This window comes from Melospiza melodia, chromosome 28 (assembly GCF_035770615.1).
Source record: "Melospiza melodia melodia isolate bMelMel2 chromosome 28, bMelMel2.pri, whole genome shotgun sequence".
Lineage (NCBI taxonomy): Eukaryota > Metazoa > Chordata > Aves > Passeriformes > Passerellidae > Melospiza > Melospiza melodia.
This window is the reverse complement of record NC_086221.1, coordinates 6,576,451-6,592,777: the sequence shown is the minus strand read 5'-3', so window position 1 is coordinate 6,592,777 and position 16,327 is coordinate 6,576,451. Positions and strand designations below refer to the sequence as shown.

At 51.4% G+C, this 16,327-nt stretch overlaps 2 protein-coding genes across 2 annotated transcripts in view; both read left to right on the top strand.

The window, feature by feature from the left end:
• ZC3H11A (zinc finger CCCH-type containing 11A) overlaps nucleotides 1-9,564 on the top strand; it is a 19,286-nt gene extending 9,722 nt beyond the window's left edge. The window contains exons 8-14 of the mRNA XM_063177731.1: nucleotides 1,212-1,272; nucleotides 2,377-2,871; nucleotides 4,156-4,229; nucleotides 4,346-4,649; nucleotides 6,482-6,633; nucleotides 7,075-7,139; nucleotides 8,463-9,564. Coding sequence (XP_063033801.1) covers nucleotides 1,212-1,272; nucleotides 2,377-2,871; nucleotides 4,156-4,229; nucleotides 4,346-4,649; nucleotides 6,482-6,633; nucleotides 7,075-7,139; nucleotides 8,463-8,766 — 1,455 coding nt within the window. The 3' untranslated portion in view covers nucleotides 8,767-9,564. The remainder of the gene's footprint in view (nucleotides 1-1,211; nucleotides 1,273-2,376; nucleotides 2,872-4,155; nucleotides 4,230-4,345; nucleotides 4,650-6,481; nucleotides 6,634-7,074; nucleotides 7,140-8,462) is intronic.
• Nucleotides 9,565-10,792: 1,228 nt separating this feature from the next.
• Nucleotides 10,793-14,245, top strand: SNRPE (small nuclear ribonucleoprotein polypeptide E). The gene is made up of 5 exons (XM_063178033.1): nucleotides 10,793-11,045; nucleotides 11,201-11,227; nucleotides 12,113-12,175; nucleotides 12,932-13,010; nucleotides 14,085-14,245. Exons 1-5 carry the CDS (start codon nucleotides 10,992-10,994, stop codon nucleotides 14,138-14,140), a joined length of 279 nt encoding a protein of 92 aa, XP_063034103.1. The 5' UTR covers nucleotides 10,793-10,991; the 3' UTR covers nucleotides 14,141-14,245.
• Nucleotides 14,246-16,327: the final 2,082 nt, after the last annotated feature.

Genomic DNA, 16,327 nt, shown 5'->3' with positions numbered 1-16,327 from the left:
TTTTCCCTTTGGATTTTCCCTTTGGGATTTTCTGTCCAACTTTTCCCTTTCTGTCCAGTTTTTTTGTTGGGATTTTTCTGTCCAGCTTTTCCCTTTGGGATTTTCCCTTTGGGGTTTATGGCCAGTTTTTCTGGTTGGGATTTTCTGTCCAGCATTTCCTTTGGGATTTTTCTGTCCAGCTTTTCCCTTTGGGATTTTCCCTTTGGGATTTTCTGTCCAGCCTTTCCCTTTGGGGTTTTCTGTCCAGCTTTTCCCTTTTGGATTTTCCTTTGGGGTTTTCTGTCCAGCATTTCCTTTGGGATTTTTCTGTCCAGCTTTTCCCTTTTGGATTTTCCTTTGGGATTTTCTGTCCAGCTTTTCCCTTTGGGATTTTCTGTCCAACTCTTCCCTTTCTGTCCAGTTTTTTTGTTGGGATTTTTCTGTCCAGCTTTTCCTTTGGGATTTTTCTGTCCAGCTTTTCCCTTTGGGCTTTTCTGTCCAACTTTTCTGTTTGGGATTTTCTGTCCAGCTTTGCCCTTTCTGTCCACTTTTTCCCTTTGGGATTTTTCTGTCCAGCTTTTCTGCTTGGGATTTTTTGGTTGAGATTTCTGTCCAGCTTTTCCCTTAGAGATTTTCTGTCCAACTTTTCTGCTTGGGATTTTTTTGTCCAGCTTTTCCCTTTGGGATTTTTCTGTCCAGCTTTTCCCTTTGGGGTTTTCTGTCCAGCTTTTCCCTTTGGGATTTTTCTGTCCAACTTTTCTGCTTGGGATTTTTTGTCCAGCTTTTCCCTTTCTGTCCACTTTTTTTGTTGGGATTTTTCTGTCCAGCTTTTCCCTTTGGGATTTTTCTGTCCAGCTTTTCCCTTTGGGATTTTTTGGTTGAGATTTCTGTCCAGATTTTCCCCTTGGGATTTTCCCTTTGGGGTTTATGTCCAATTTTTCTGCTTGGGATTTTCTGTTTGGGGTTTTCTGTCCAGCTTTTCCCTTTCGGATTTTCTGTCCAGCTTTTCTGCTTGTGATTTTCCCTTTTGGGTTTTCTGTCCAGTTTTCCCTTTGGGATTTTCTGTCCAGCTTTATCCCTTTGGGATTTCTGTTCCTCCTTTCTCCTGCTTCTTTCTGCACATTGATTGAGGCTTCAGGATCACTCTAATTCCCACTGAGCTGCTCTCCTGTCTCATTTCCCACCCAAAATTGGGGTTTTTTAAAAACTTTTTCTCTTGTTTTTTAGTTCAAGTCCTGAAGTCCTTGAAGGAGAGGCTGGGGCTGCCCTCTGAGCAGAGCAGCACTGAGACAGGTAAAAAGGAAAATATTGAAATTGAAATATTCCGTTTTTTGGGGTTTTTTTCCTTCCCAAGAACTCCCAGGGACTGGGATGGGATTCCCAGAGGAGCTGTGGCTGCTCCATCCCTGGGAGTGTCCCAGGCCAGCTTGGACAGTGAATAAAAAGAATAAAATGGAGAAAATTAATCAAATTACACCCTGGGATGGTGGGAGGTGTCCCTGCCCTTGGGATTGGATGATCCCTTCCAAACCAACCCATTCCAGCATTCCCTGGGCTGCTTTGGGTGGGATATTGGGAAGAAATCCTGCCCTGGGAGCTGCCAAGGCTGGATGGGGTTTGGAGCACTCTGGGACCATGGGATGGGGCATGGGCTGGGAATGAGATCATCCTTAGGATCTTCCAACCCAAACCATTCCAGGATTCCATAAAAAAAAAAAAAAAATCCCAATTTCAGGATTCCAGACTCATTCCCAGCCTGCAAATTCCCAGAGAATCTGTGGCTGCCCCATCCCAGGGCTGGATGGGGTTTGGAGCACCCTGGGGCCATGGGAAGTGTCCCTGCCATGGCAGGGCTGGCAATGAGATGATCCTTAAGATTTCCAACCCAAACTATTCCATGATCCTATTAAAAAAAAAAATCCCAATTTCAGCACTCCTGATTCATTCCCAGAGATTTTGTGTTTTCCCCATCCCTGGAGTGTCCCAGTCCTGTTTGGAGCAACCTAGGACAGGGAAAAGTGTCCCTGGATGCTCCTCCAAGTCCTCCCAACCCAAGCAGCGCTGAGATCCCTCAGTCCCAAATTCCCTCAGTCCCAAATTCCCTCAGTCCCAAATTCCCTCAGTCCCAAATTCCCTCAGTCCCAAATTCCCTCAGTCCCAAATTCCCTCAATCCCAAATTCCCTCAGTCCCCAGTCCCAAATTCCCTCAGTCCCAAATTCCCTCAGTCCCAAATTCCCTCAATCCCAAATTCCCTCAATCCCAAATTCCCTCAATCCCAAATTCCCTCAGTCCCAAATTCCCTCAATCCCAAATTCCCTCAGTGCTGGGAGCAATTCTGGACACTTTCCCCCCTCTCCTTACTCTCTGTTTCATTGCTGGGGTTTTTGTGCCCTCAGACAAAGCTGCCAAACCCATCGAGGAGATCAGAGTGAAAACCCTGGAGGAAATCCGCCTGGAGAGAGCCAAGCAGAGGAGAGCAGGAGAGCCCCCAGCCAAAATCCCAGCAGAAGGAAGGAAAACTGAAGAAACAAATTTAGCAGCAAAACCTTCCCCTGCTGCTCGCAGCAAACCCCTGATGGGAGCCTTGGTGGAGAAAAACCACAAGAGGTTGGGAGAGGAGAAGGAAAAAGCTGAGGAATTGAGCAGCAGGGCCAGGAGTGAGGGAGATGCCAGGAAACAGAACATTCCTGCCCCAGCTGCTGGCAGGGTGCAGCTGGCAGAGGCTGGCAGAGCCAGGGGAGCTGCAGAAGTTCGGATCAAAACCCTGGAGGAGATCAAGAGGGAGAAGGCGCTGAGGCTGCAGCAGAGCGGGGAGAACGTCCCGGCTGCCCCCGGCCCTGCCGAGGCTGCTGGGAGGGGCAGGAAACTGCTGAGGGTCACCAAGCTCCTGGGTGAGCAGGGAATGTCCCCTGGGGGTGTCCTTGGGAGCTGGGATTGTCCTTGGGAATGCTGGGATTGTCCCCTGGGAGTTCTGATTGTCCTTGGGAATTCTGATTCTCCTTGGGAGTTGTGGTTGTCCCACTGTCCCCTGGGAGTTGGGATTGTCCTTGGGAAGTGTGGTTGTCCCCTGGGAGTTGGGATTGTCCCCTGGGAGCTGGGATTGTCCCTTGGGAGTTCTGATTCTCCTTGGGAGTTCTGGTTGTCCCCTGGGAGCTGGGATTGTCCTTGGGAATGCTGGGATTGTCCCCTAGGATTGTCCCCTGGGAGTTGGGATTGTCCTTGGGAAGTGTGGTTGTTCTTGGGAGTTGGGATTGTCCTTGGGAATGCTGAGATTGTCCTTGGGAGCTGGGATTGTCCCCTGGGAGTTCTGGTTGTTCTTGGGAGTTCTGATTCTCCTTGGGAGCCCTGGTGGTCCTCTGGGAGCTGGGATTGTCCTTGGGAGCTGGGATTGTCCCCTGGGAGTTCTGATTCTCTTTGGGAGTTCTGATTCTCCTTGGGAGTTGTGGTTGTCCCACTGTCCCCTGGGAGTTGGGATTGTCCCCTGGGGAGCTGGGATTGTCCTTGGGAATGCTGGGATTGTCCCCTGGGATTGTCCCCTGGGAGTTGGGATTGTCCTTGGGAAGTGTGGTTGTTCTTGGGAGCTGGGATTGTCCTTGGGAATGCTGAGATTTATCTCTGGAATGCTGGGATTGTCCCCTAGGATTGTCCACTGGGAGTTCTGGTTGTCCCTTGGGAGTTCTGGTTGTCCCACTGTCCCCTGGGAGTTGGGATTGTCCTTGGGAATGCTGGGATTGTGCCCTGGGAGCTGGGATTGTCCCCTAGGATTGTCCCCTAGGATTGTCCCCTGGGAGCTGGGATTGTCCCCTGGGAATTCTGGTTGTCCTTGGGAATTCTGCTTCTCCTTGGGGGGGTTCTGATTCTCCTTGGGAATTTCCCTCTTTTTATTCTGCCCTGGATTTGAGTGATGGAATCTTGCCAGTGCTGGAATCCATCCCATTCCCCTTTGGAATATTGTTTGGGAAGGATTTATCAAATTATTATGATGATGATTATTATTATTGTTGTTGTTGTTGTTGTAATAATAATAATGATAATAGTAATGATGATGGTACTCAATGGTGGGACTGAAGGAGACAGAAAATCCTGCAGGAATTGCTTCCTGTCAATAAAAATAGGGAAACAACGCCCAAGAAAACATAAAAAACCAACTTTTGGATGTTTTTCTTGGTTTAAAGCACCTGGAAGAGAAGAAAAAATGATTGTGGAGCTGAACAAACCTTCCCCTAAAAGTGGCTCTGCCCCTGCTGAGGTGAGTCTGAACAAATTTGTAACAAAAATTTCACATTTCTGATCAATTCCTCACATTTCCATAGATTTTTATCCCTGGATTTTTCCCCTAAAAACCCTCTTGGTGGTTTTTCTCAGAATTCGGGGAACTCTGGAATTCAGGTGAAGAGCCTGGAGGAAATCATGTGGGAGAAGCGGCAGCAGAAACAGCGGCAGGAGGAGAAGCTGCAGCAGGGAGCTGGGGCAAATCCAGCTGAAATCCAGGAGAAAAACCAGGAGAAAAACCAGGAGAAAACCCCAGGATCAGGGAGCCCCGAGGCTGCTGTGGGGTCAGCCCAGCTGGGCAGGAGGAGAGGAGGAAAAACCCCCGAGGATGGAGCAGGAACCCCAGAGAAGGAGCCGGGGAAAAAGGGAGCTCAGCTGCCCGAGAGGAGAGGCAGAGGTGGGGCTGGGCTGGGATGTTTTAGGGTTGGGGTTTAAGGGAATGGTTTTTGTGGGGTTGGGGTTTAGGGGAATGTTCTGTGTGGGGTTGGGAATGGTCTGTGTGGGGTTGGGGTTTATGGGAATGCCCCATGTGGGGTTGGGATTTAGGGAGCTCAGCTGCCCGAGAGGAGAGGCAGAGGTGGGGCTGCAGTTATGGGAATCATTTGGGGTTGGGTTTGGGTTTGGGTTTGGGATGGGCTGTGTGGGGTTGGGGTTTGTGGGAATGGTGTAGGCTCGGGATTTATGGCAATGGTTTGGGTTTGGGATGTTCTTTGTGGGGTTGGGGTTTGTGGGAATGGTGTGTGTGGGTTTGGGATTTAGGGAGCTCAGCTGCCCGAGAGGAGAGGCTGAGGTGGGGCTGGGTTTATGGCAAGGGTTTGGGGTTGGGGTTTAGGGGAATGATTTTTGTGGGGTTGGGATTTAGGGGAATGATTTGTGTGGGGTTGGGAATGGTCTGTGTGGGGTTGGGGTTTAGGGGAATGCCCCATGTGGGGTTGGGATTTAGGGAGCTCAGCTGCCTGAGAGGAGAGGCAGAGGTGGGGCTGCATTTATGGCAGTGGTTTGGGGTTGGGTTTGGGATGTTCTGTGTGGGGTTGGGGTTTAGGGGAATGGTTTGTGTGAGGTTGGTATTTGTGGGAATGATCTGGGGTTAGGATTTGTGGGAAAGCTCCATATTGGGCAGGCAGCTCAGTTTGGGGTTTATGGGAGTGCTCTGTGTGGGGTTGGGAGCATTCTGTGTGGGGTTGGGATTTGTGGGATGGTCTGTGTGGGGTTGGGATGTAGGGAGCTCAGCTGCCTGAGAGGAGAGGCTGAGGGGGCTGGGTTTATGGCAAGGGTTTGGGGTTGGGGTTTAGGGGAATGGTTTTTGTGGGGTTGGGGTTTAGGAAAATGATTTGTGTGGGGTTGGGAATGGTCTGTGTGGGGTTGGGAATGGTCTGTGTGGGATTAGGGTTTGTGGGAATGGTCTGTGTGGAGTTGGAGTTTAGGGGAATGGTCTGGGGTTGGGGTTTGTGGGAATGGTCTGTGTGGAGTTGGGATTTAGGGGAATGGTTTGGATTTGGGATGTTCTGTGTGGGGTTGGGGTTTAGAGGAATGATCTGTGTGGGGTTGGGATTTAGGGGAACGATCCGTGTGGGGTTGGTGTTTGTTGGAATGGTCTGGAGGTGAGATTTGTGGGAGTGTTTCGGGGTTGAGGTTTGTGGTAAAGCTCATTGTGGGGTTGGGATTAGTGGGAGTGGTCTGGGGTTGGGATTTGTGAGGCAGCTCAGTGTGGGGTTGGGATTAGTGGGAATGGTCTCTGTGGGGTTGGAGTCGATGGGAATGATGGGTGTGGGGTTGGGGTTTGTAGGAATAGTCTGGGATTGGGGTTTGTGGGAATGTTCTGGAGTTGGATGTTCCTGGAACGCTCTGATGTTGGGATTTATGGGAATGCTCCATGTGGGGTTGGGGTTTGGGGGCTCGGCTGCCTGAGAGGAGAGGCAGAGATGGGGGCTTGATAAAGGGGTTTGATTGATAAAAGGATTTGATTGATAAAGGGGTTGATAAAGGATTTGATAGATAAAGGGATTTAGTAAATAAAGGGACTTGATAAAGGGGTTGATAAAGGAATGGATTTGATTGATAAAGGAAGGGGTTTGATTGATAAGGGGGTTGATAAATAAAGGGAATTGATAAAGGGGTTTGATAGATAAAGTAATTTTATAAAGGTGTTTGATTGATAAAGGAATGGATTTGATTGATAAAGGAAGAGGTTTCATAGATAATTTTTTCCCTTTTTTCCCTCCCTCCCAGCCAAGTCCAGGCTGTCCCTGAAGCCTCTGGATGCCAAAGCCCCTCCCAAGCAGCCCCTGAAGAGGAAGGGCCCCGAGGGCCACCCCCCTGCTGTGGTGGCAGTGAAGCCACTCAGTGCCACCAGCGGGGACACCCAGGGGTCCCCAGCCAAGGTGAGGCCACAAATTCCCAAAAAAAACCTGGAAAACTGAAATTTTCTACATTTTCTTCCAGCCCATTTCACCCCACAGCTCTCAGGGGCAGCACATTCCTGCTTTGGAGGCATCACCAGAATTCCCTGCTGGGATTTGGGAATATTTTGTCCTTTCCAAGGCAGAAATTCCTTAAAAAACCCAAATTCCTCATTTCAGCATTGCCCTGCTTCAGGTGAAGCAGAAAAGGAAGAATCTCCTAAAATTTGGGATTTTTTTTCTAATTTCAGAAATGCCTAAAATTTCATTCAGGAATCATTTCATTTCAGAAACTTCATTTCAGGAATCCCTAAAATTTGGGATTTTTCCTCATTACAGGAGTGTCCTGCTTCAGGTGAAGCAGAAAAAGAAAAATTTGGGATTTTTTTAGATCCTAAAACTTGTCCTGCTCCTCATTGCCAGGTTGTTCCCCCTTCTCCTGAGGACAGCCTGGACTCCAACCCTCGGAGGAAGAATTCCCAGAACAGGTAACCCCAAATCCCAAATCCCCTTTTCCCTCCTGACCCCAGGGATGGGATGTGGGGTGGGGGACATCCCAGCTTTGGGGGAAATCAGTGCCAAAATCCTACAGAGGAGCCTTTAATTGCAATTCATGTGTGTGCTTTGGGGTTCCTACAAATGCTGCATGTGGACACTCCCCAAAATGGATCCTGCACCCCAAAACTGATCCTGGACCCCAGAATTGATCCTGGACTTCCTAAAATTGATCCTGGGCTCCCAAAATTGATCCAGGATGCCAAAACTGATCGTGGACTTCCCAAAGCCAATTCTGAACTGCCAAAATTGATCTGGGACTTCCCAAAACTGATCCTAAACTGCCAGAATTGATTCTGGACTTCCCAGAACTAATCCCAGACTCCAGAACTGATTCTGGACATTCCAAAACTGATCCAAGGCCTCAAAATTGATCCTGAACTTCCCAAACCAATCCAGGACTTCCCAAAACTGATCCCACCCCCCTAAAACCAATCCAGGGCCCCCTAAAACCAATCCAGGACTCCAAAATGGATCCTGAACTGCCAAAATTGATCCTAAACTGCCAGAATTGATCCTGAGCTTCCCAAACCCAATACCAGCCCCCCCAAAACCAATCCTGAACTGCCAAAATTGATCTTGAACTGCTAAAATTGATCCAGGACTCGCCAAACCCAATCCAGGGCTCCCCAAACCCAACCCCAGTCCCATAAACCAAATCCAGGACTCCCCAAACCCAATCCAGGCCTGCCCAAACTGGTCCTGGACTCCCCAAACTGGTCCTGGACTCCCCAAACCAAATCCAGGGCTCCCCAAACTGGTCCTGGGCTCCCCAAACCAAATCCAGGGCTCCCCAAACTGGTCCTGGACTCCCCAAACCAAATCCAGGGCTCCCCAAACTGGTCCTGGACTCCCCAAACTGGTCCTGGACTCCCCAAACCAAATCCAGGACTCCCCAAACTGGTCCTGGACTCCCCAAACTGGTCCTGGACTCCCCAAACCAAATCCAGGACTCCCCAAACTGGTCCTGGACTCACCAAACCAAATCCAGGGCTTCCCAAACTGGTCCTGGACTCCCCAAACCCAATCCAGGACTCCCCAAACTGGTCCTGGATTCCCCAAACCCAATCCAGAGCTCCCCAAACTGGTCCTGGACTCCCCAAACCGGTTCTGGATTCCCCAAACCCAATCCAGGGCTCCCCAAATTCAATCCCAGCCCATCCCCACCCTCTCCAATCCCCTTCCCCATGCAAACCCAAACCCTCAGTCTCCCCTCAGTCTCCCCCACACTGACTCCTCCTTTCTGCTCTCCCCAGCCCTGAGCTGCAGCCTGGCGCCCAGGGCGATTCCATGGCACAGTCAGAGGTGTCTGGATCTTCCTCCTCATCCTCCTCATCCACATCTTCCTCCTCCTCCTCCTCCTCCTCCCTGGAGGCTCCCCTGAAGCTGCGGCGCCTGAGCTCGGCCGGCGGCGCCAAGGCCGCGCTGTCGGTGGAGGACGACTTTGAGAAACTCATCTGGGAAATCTCTGGGGGAAAACTGGAGGCAGAAATCGACCTGGATCCAGGCAAGGATGAGGATGCTCTGCTGCTGGAACTGTCTGAGATGATTGACAGCTGAGAGGGGAGGTTTTGTTGGAAAAAAAAAAACAAACGGGGAAAAAAAGACGCGACACCAAAAAAAAAAACCCACCCTGAAAAAGCGAAATTTTCTCCTCACCTCCCACAAAAATCTTGTAAATGTTGTTGGATCTGTGGAGGAGACCCTGCCCCAGCTGGAAGCACAGTTGGATTGTTAGGATTAGGCAGAGTCTGCTCTCAGTTATCCCAAAATTCCAGGCTGAGTTTGTCCCCCCACGGGACAGGACAGAGCACTTGGAACGCCCTGAGGGGCCACAGATCCCATCTCCAGAGCTCCCTCCTGGACAGAAAATCCCAAAAAAATCCCTGGAGTTACTGTGTCAACTCTGGGAGCCACAGATGGACTCGCGTTTGGGGGGAATTCAGGGAAAAGAGGCAAAATCTGAGCAGGATTTTGGACCAAAGCCTGCCAGGGTGAGCCTGGCTTGTGGGATTTTTTCCATGGGGGAAAGCAAAAATTCCTCCTGGGATTTGGGAAAAGGAACATTGCTTCAAGTGCCTCTGGGTTCTGAGGATTTCTCCCTGCAATGAACTTCCCACATCCAGCTGGGATCGTTTTGGGAGGGGAAAAAAGAAAAAGCACCTGGAATGTTCCCCCTTGGTTGCTTCCCTCTTTTCCAGCCCTTTGGAGATGGGATTGAGTGAAATCCCCGTGGGGTTTTTGGTTTTTTTTTCAATTTGTTTTGAGATTTGTTTTTTGTTTTTCTGTAAATATTTTATTCTTCCATTTTATATTTGTATGATTCTATTTAAGGGATTAAAGGTAGGCTGCTCACTGTGTGGTGTCCATGGGGTTTTTTAAGGAATGGTGTCAAAGAGATTGGGAATGCTGAGTGTTAATTAGGAATTAATGAGGGGGGGAACATCCTGAGCGAGCTGGGAAGGGTCTGAGGGAGCTGGGAAGGGTTTGGAGAAATCTTGAGGGAGCTTGGGAAGGGTTTGGAGGAGTTGAGGGTACCAAGGAAAGGTTTGGAGAGTCCTGAGGGAACAGGGAAGGGTTTGGAAACATCCTGAGGGATGTGACATCTCCTGAGGGAGATGGGAAGAGTCTGAGGGAATTGGGAAGGGTTTGGAGAAATCTGGAAAGGATTTGGAGAACCCTGAGGGAGCAGGGAAGGGTTTGGAGAGTCCTGAAGGAACCAGGGAAAGGTTTGGAGAGAATCCTGAGAGAGATGGGGAAAAAGTTTGGAAGAATCTTGAGGGAGCTGGGAAGGGTTTAGAGAATCCTGAGGGAGCTGGGAAGAGTCTAGAGAAATCTGGAAAGGGTTTGGAGAGTCCTGAGGGAGCTGGGAAAGGTTTGGAAGGGCTGAGGGAACCAGAAAATGGTTTGAAAAAATCTTGAGGGAAATAGGAAGGAGGAATTTCTGGCTCTGCACAACTCCTGCCAGGAGGGCACAGCCGGGGGGATTTGGGATCTTATCCCAGGGAACAGGGACAGGAGGAGAGGGAACGGGGGTGTGGGAGATGTTTCAGGGATTTTTTATCTTCCTTGTTGAGGGATAAATAAACAGGAAAGCTCCGACGCTGTAAGAGCACAAAAATCACTTTATTTTAAAGTTGGGTGTTTTAGGGCATAGCTCTGAGCCAGGGGAATATTTTTCGGGAATTTTTTCCGATGAATTGTGGTTGTTAAACCCCAATAAAATAATGGCATAAAAACCCGTAATGCTAGCAAGAAAAAGCTCTAATAAGAGCCAAAAAAAGTCCTAAAAATAATGATAAAAAATAGAAAAAACGGCCGCCCTCACAGCGCCGCTATCCCACAGTACCCCGCGGTGCCATCCCCTCACACCGCCACTATCCCACAGTGCCCCGCGGTGCCATCCCCTCACACCGCCATTATTCCCTCACACCGCCACTATCCCACAGTGCCCCGCGGTGCCATCTCCTCACACCGCCATTATTCCCTTCACACCGCCACTATCCCACAGCGCCCCTCACGGTGCCGCTCCTGTTCCGCCACTATCCCACAGTTCCCCGTGTTCTCCATCCTGTTCCGCCACCATCCCACAGTGCCCCGTGTCTCCATCCTGTTCCGCCACCATCCCACACTGCCCCGCGCTCCTCCATCCCCTCACGCCGCCACTATCCCACAGTGCCCCGTGTTCCCTCCCCATCCTGTTCCGCCGCTATCCCACACTGCCCCGCGCTCCTCCATCCCTCACGCCGCCGTTCTCCCCCAGCGCCCCGCGGCCCCGCGCAGCCATGGCGTACCGCGGGCAGGGCCAGAAGGTGCAGAAGGTGATGGTGCAGCCCATCGTATCCTGCCGCCAGCGCTCAGGGCACCGGGGGAGCGCGGGGAGCGCGGGCGGGAAGGGAGCGGGGCGGGCGGGTTCCATGGCGGGGTCCCCTCAGGGGTGCCCGGGGCTCCCGGCTGTGCTGTGCTGTGCTCTGCCCTTAACGCTCGGCTCCAGAACCTGATCTTCCGCTACCTGCAGAACGTGAGTGCATCACCGCGGGGAGGGACCCCAAATGCCACCCGGTGCCAGCCCTGCCATGGCAGCGACACCGTCCCCTGGGCCAGGCTGCTCCTGGGACACCCAGGGATGGGATTCTGTGGGAATTGGCAGGCTGGGAATGAGTCTGGAGTTCTAAACTGGGATTTTTGATGAAATTGTGGAATGGTTGGGGTTGGAAGATCCTAACGATCCCATTGCCAGCCCTGCCATGGGCAGGACCTTCCACGATCCCCGTCTGCTCCAGCCTGGCCTGGGACACGCAGGGATGGGAATTCTGTGGGAATTTGCAGGCTGGGAATGAGTCAGGAGTTCCAAACTGGGATTTTTTTATGGAATCATGGGGTGGTTTGGGTTGGAAGATCCGAAGGATCATCCCATTTCCACCCCTGCCATGGCAGAGACACCTTCCACTACGCAGAGGTGTCATTTTATGCTTTTAAACCATTTTAACAATTTTATATTTTTTATCCATTTTAATAATTTTATCCATTTTAATAATTTTATCCATTTTATCCCCTGTCCAACCCAGCCTGGGACACTCCCAGGGATGGAGCAGCCACAGCTCCTCTGGGAATTCCATTCCAGCCCCTCCTAGGGAACAATTCCTTCCCAAAATCCCATTTAAACACCATTTAAACCCTATTTCTTTCAATTTAAACCCCATTTTAACCCATTTAAACCCCATTTTAACCCATTTAAACCCCATTTTTTTTCCACTTAATCCACCCAAACACCAGAGCAGTCCCTGCTGCTCCTCCCCCTGCCATCCCACGGGCCATTCCCAGGGACCCCCCTGATTTTGGGGTGGGGATGGACCCTGACCCCACCCCCCAGAGCCCCCCCAGAGGTGATTTTGGTGCCTTGCAGAGATCCAGGATCCAGGTGTGGCTCTACGAGCAGGTGAACATGAGGATCGAGGGCTGCATCATCGTGAGTGCCACTGTCCCCTTGTCACCCCTCAGTTCTGGGGTCACCCCAAACCCCCTGCCCTGCTCTGGGCTCACCCCTCTGCCTTTTCCCCAACCCTAAACCCATTTCTGTCTTGTTCTTCTCCTGGTAATTGCAGGGTTTGGGGTTTTATTTTGGTTTTTTTTTTTGCGGGGAGGGTGTTGGGGTTTTTTGGATTTTTTTAGGTTTTTTTTTTTTGCTGGGAGGTTGGGGTTTGTTGGGGGTTTTGAGGGTTTTTTTTGAAGTTTTTTTGAGTTTTGTTTTGTATTTGGTGTTTTGGGGGGGGTTGAAGGTTTTTTTTTAGAGTGTTTGTTTTGTTTTGGGTTTTTTTGGGGTTTGGGTTGTTCTTTTGTTTTTTGGGGGTTTTTTTGAAGATTTTTAGGGTTTTTTGAGGGGATTTTTTGGGTTTGGGTTTGTTTGTTTGTTTGTTTGTTTGTTTGTTTTTGTGGTTTTTTGTTTTTTCAGGTTTTTTTTTTGTTGTTGTTGTTGTTGTTTGGGATGGGTTTATTGGGTTATTTGGTGTTTTTTGAAGTTTTGGGGTGGTTTTGATTTATTTTTTGTTTTTTGGGTTTTTTGGGTTTTTTTATTTTTTGGGGTTTTTTTCAGTTTTTTTGGGTGGGTTTATTGGGTTATTTGGAGTTTTTTTGTTTTGGAGGTGTTTTGGTTTATTTTTTGTTTTTTGAGGGGTGATTTGGGATTTTTTTGGGGGTTTCACTGAGGCTGGTGCTGCTCCTGCAGGGCTTTGATGAGTACATGAACCTGGTGCTGGACGATGCTGAGGAAATTCACTCCAAAACCAAATCCAGGAAACAGCTGGGTAGGGCAGGGGGGAGGGGAAGGCTGGAATTGGGGGGTGGGATGGGGGATTTGGGGCTGGGATCTTAAATGTCGGGTGTGGGGTGTGAAATGGAGCCGTGGGACCTTCAATCCAGGCTTTGGGATTGGGGTCCAGGTTTTGGGGATAAAATCCAGGTTTTGGGACCAGGTTCCAGCTGTGGGACTGGGATCCAGATTTTGGGACTGAAATCCAGGTTTTGGGATTGGGATCCAGCTGTGGGATTGGGATCCAGATTTTGAGACTGAAATCCAGGTTTTGGGATTGGGATCCAGCTGTGGGACTGAAATCCAGGTTTTGGGATTGGGATCCACATTATGGGCCTGAAATCCAGGTTTTGGGGCCAAGGTCCAGCTGTGGGATTGGTCTCCAGCTGTGGGATTGGGATCCGGGTTTTGGGCTTGGAATCTGGGTTTTGGGCCCAGGCTCTGGTTGTGAGATTTGGATCCAGCTGTGGGATTGGGATCCAGCTGTAGGACAGGAATACAGGTTTTGGGGCTGGGCTCCAGCTGTGGGTTTGGAATTCAGGTTTTGGGACTGGGATCCAGGTTTTGGGGTCGAGATCCAGCTGTAGGATTGAGGTCCAGGTTTTAGGGCCAGGATTCAGGGTTTGGGGCTGGGATCTGGCTGTGGGATTGGAATTCAGATTTGGGGGTTGGGATCCAGGTTTGGGGCCAGGATCCAGGTTTTGGGATTGGAGTCCAGCTGTGGGATTGGGGGGCAGGTTCTGGGATTGGGCTCCAGTTTTGGGGCTGGGATCCAGCTGTGGGATTGGGATCCAGCTGTAGGGCTGGGATACAGATTTTAGGGTTGGGATCCAGGTTTTGGGGCCAGGATCCAGGTTTTGGGGTTGGAATCCAGGTTTTGTGGCTAGGACCCCGCTGTGGGATTGGGACTGGACTCCATCTGTGGGGTCAGGTACCAGCTGTGGTTCCAGGGTCCAGCTGTGGGACTGAAATTCAGATTTTGGGACTGGGCTCCAGCTGTGGTTCTGGGCAGGTTTGGGGCGCTCCCACCCCAAAGCTCCCCCCCAATCCCGCTCCCTTTGGGTTCCAGGTCGGATCATGCTGAAGGGAGACAACATCACCCTCCTGCAGAGCGTCTCCAGTTAGGGGCTGCAGCTGGGAATGGGATTGGGATCGTGGAGAACGGGATGGGAACCGTGTTTTGTAGCTGGGGCTTTTCTTTGGGGAATAAAATGGGGTTTTGTAACTAAATCTGGGAGTGGGGTTTCAGTCTCGGGGTGGGGGAAATGATTTCCTAAGGTTTTTCCCTGTGGGGTTTTTCCCAGACCAAGCCCTTTATCCCAAAACCAATCACATCTTCCCGAGGTCAATCCCATTTTCTTAAAACCCATCCTCTCTTCCCCAAATCAATCCCATCTTCCTAAACCCCATCACTTCTTCCAAAAATAATCCTTAATTTCCCAGAACAAATCCCTTTCCCCAAAAAGTCCCTTTATCCCAAACCCAATCCCTTCTTCCCAAACTAAATCCCTTTTTCCTCAACCCAGTCCAACTTCTTCCCCACAAAAAAATCCCTTATTCCCAAAAATAATCTTTTTGTCCACAAAACAAATCTCTTTAGCCCATAAAAATCCTTTTCCCAAACCAATTCGTGTTCCCCAATAACTAACCTCTTTCTTCTAAAAAGAATCCTTTTTGCCCCCCAAATTTTGATTTTTTTAATCCTATTTCTCAAGAAATCCCTCCCCATCCTCCCCCTAAGGCTTTGCCTTACTCAGGGGCAGCTCCTGGGATATTTTAGTTCTGAGCCTCGGGAATTCTGTGGGAATTCTGGCTGGAGCGACCCAAATTTCTGTCAGAACGGGAAAAATCTTCCTGAGGGCTCCGGACAGAAGGGGGAGCTGCGGGCTCGGCTCTGCCCCATCCCAATCCCGGCCGGAATTCCCCGATCCCAATCCCGGCTCTGTGCGATCCCAATCCCAGCCAGAATTCCCTATCCTGGCTGGAATTCCTGATCCCAATCCCGGCTCTGCCCGATCCCGATCCCGCCCGGAATTCCCGATCCTGGCTGGAATTCCTGATCCCAATCCCACCTCTCCCCGACCCCAATCCTGGCCGGAATTCCCGATCCTGGCTGGAATTCCTGATCCCAATCCCACCTCTCCCCGACCCCAATCCTGGCCGAAATTCCCGATCCTGGCTGGAATTCCCAATCCCAATCCTGGCTCTGCCGATCCCGCCCGGAATTCCCGATCCTGGCTGGAATTCTTGATCCCAATCCCGGCTCGGCTCTCCCGGCCCCAATTCCAGCCGGAATTCCCTCATCCCAGTCCCGGCTCTGTGCGATCCCAATCCCGGCCGGAATTCCCGATCCCGCCTCTCCCCGACCCCAAACCCAGTCGGAATTCCCCGATCCCAATCCCGGCTGGTATTCCTGATCCCAGTCCTGGGCCGGAATTCCCGACCCCAATCCCGGTTCAACTCTCCCCGACCCCAATCCCGGTTCGGCTCTCCCCGACCCCAATCCCGGTTCGGCTCTCCCCGACCCCAATCCCGGCCGGAGTTCCCGGGATCAGGAGGAGGAGGAGGAGGAGGAGGAGGAGGAGGAGCAGGGCTGGGATTCCTGGGGGCTCCTCTTCTCCCGACCCCTTTTTTGTCACCCCCGGATCCCGGAGCCGCTTGGGGCCCTGCAGGAGGGAGGGAGGGAGGGAGCCCCGATTTGGGGGCAGTGACGGCAGCGGGGCCCCTCGGAGGGGTTTGGGGACAGCTGGCCCCAAAATTCCGTTTGGGGGCCCCATCAGCCGCGAGCCCTTATCAGCAGGGCTGGTGAGATAAGGGAGGTGAGATAAGGGCAGAGCAGAGGTGGGAGAGGAAATTGGGGGCACTGAGGGTGGGCGTGTCACCCCGCAGGTGTGCAAATCACTTCTGGGGACTGGTAAAAAGGACCTGGCACCGGTTTGTGTCACCTCCCCCTGTGCCCGGCCACTGCCACCTCCCCCTGTGCCCGGCCACTGCCACCTCCCGAGCTTTTGTGCCACCTCTGCCTGTCCCCAAACACTGCCACCTCTCCAGGTTTGTGCCACCTCTGCCTGTCCCCAGACACTGCCACCTCCCCCTGTGCCCGGCCATTGCCACCTCTCTGTGTCCCTAGCCAGTGCCACATCCCCATTTGTGTCACCTCCCCGCGTCCCCAGCCACTGCCGCCTGTCCGGGTTTGTGTCGCCTCTGCCTGTGCCCAGCCACTGCCGCCTCCCCGTGTCCCCAGCCACTGCCACCTTCCCATTAGTGCCCCCTCTCTGTGTCCCCAGCCATTGCCAGTTCCCCTTTTCCCCA

What these genes read in the sequence shown, in the direction of transcription:
- SNRPE (XM_063178033.1), top strand. Translation starts at nt 10,992, where the DNA reads ATGGCGTACCGCGGGCAGGGCCAGAAGGTGCAGAAGGTGATGGTGCAG. An exon ending in AGGTGATGGTGCAGCCCATC is followed by an intron (nt 11,046 to 11,200) that starts GTATCCTGCCGC and finishes GCTCGGCTCCAG; the next exon opens with AACCTGATCTTCCGCTACCT. An exon ending in GGATCGAGGGCTGCATCATC is followed by an intron (nt 12,176 to 12,931) that starts GTGAGTGCCACT and finishes CTGCTCCTGCAG; the next exon opens with GGCTTTGATGAGTACATGAA.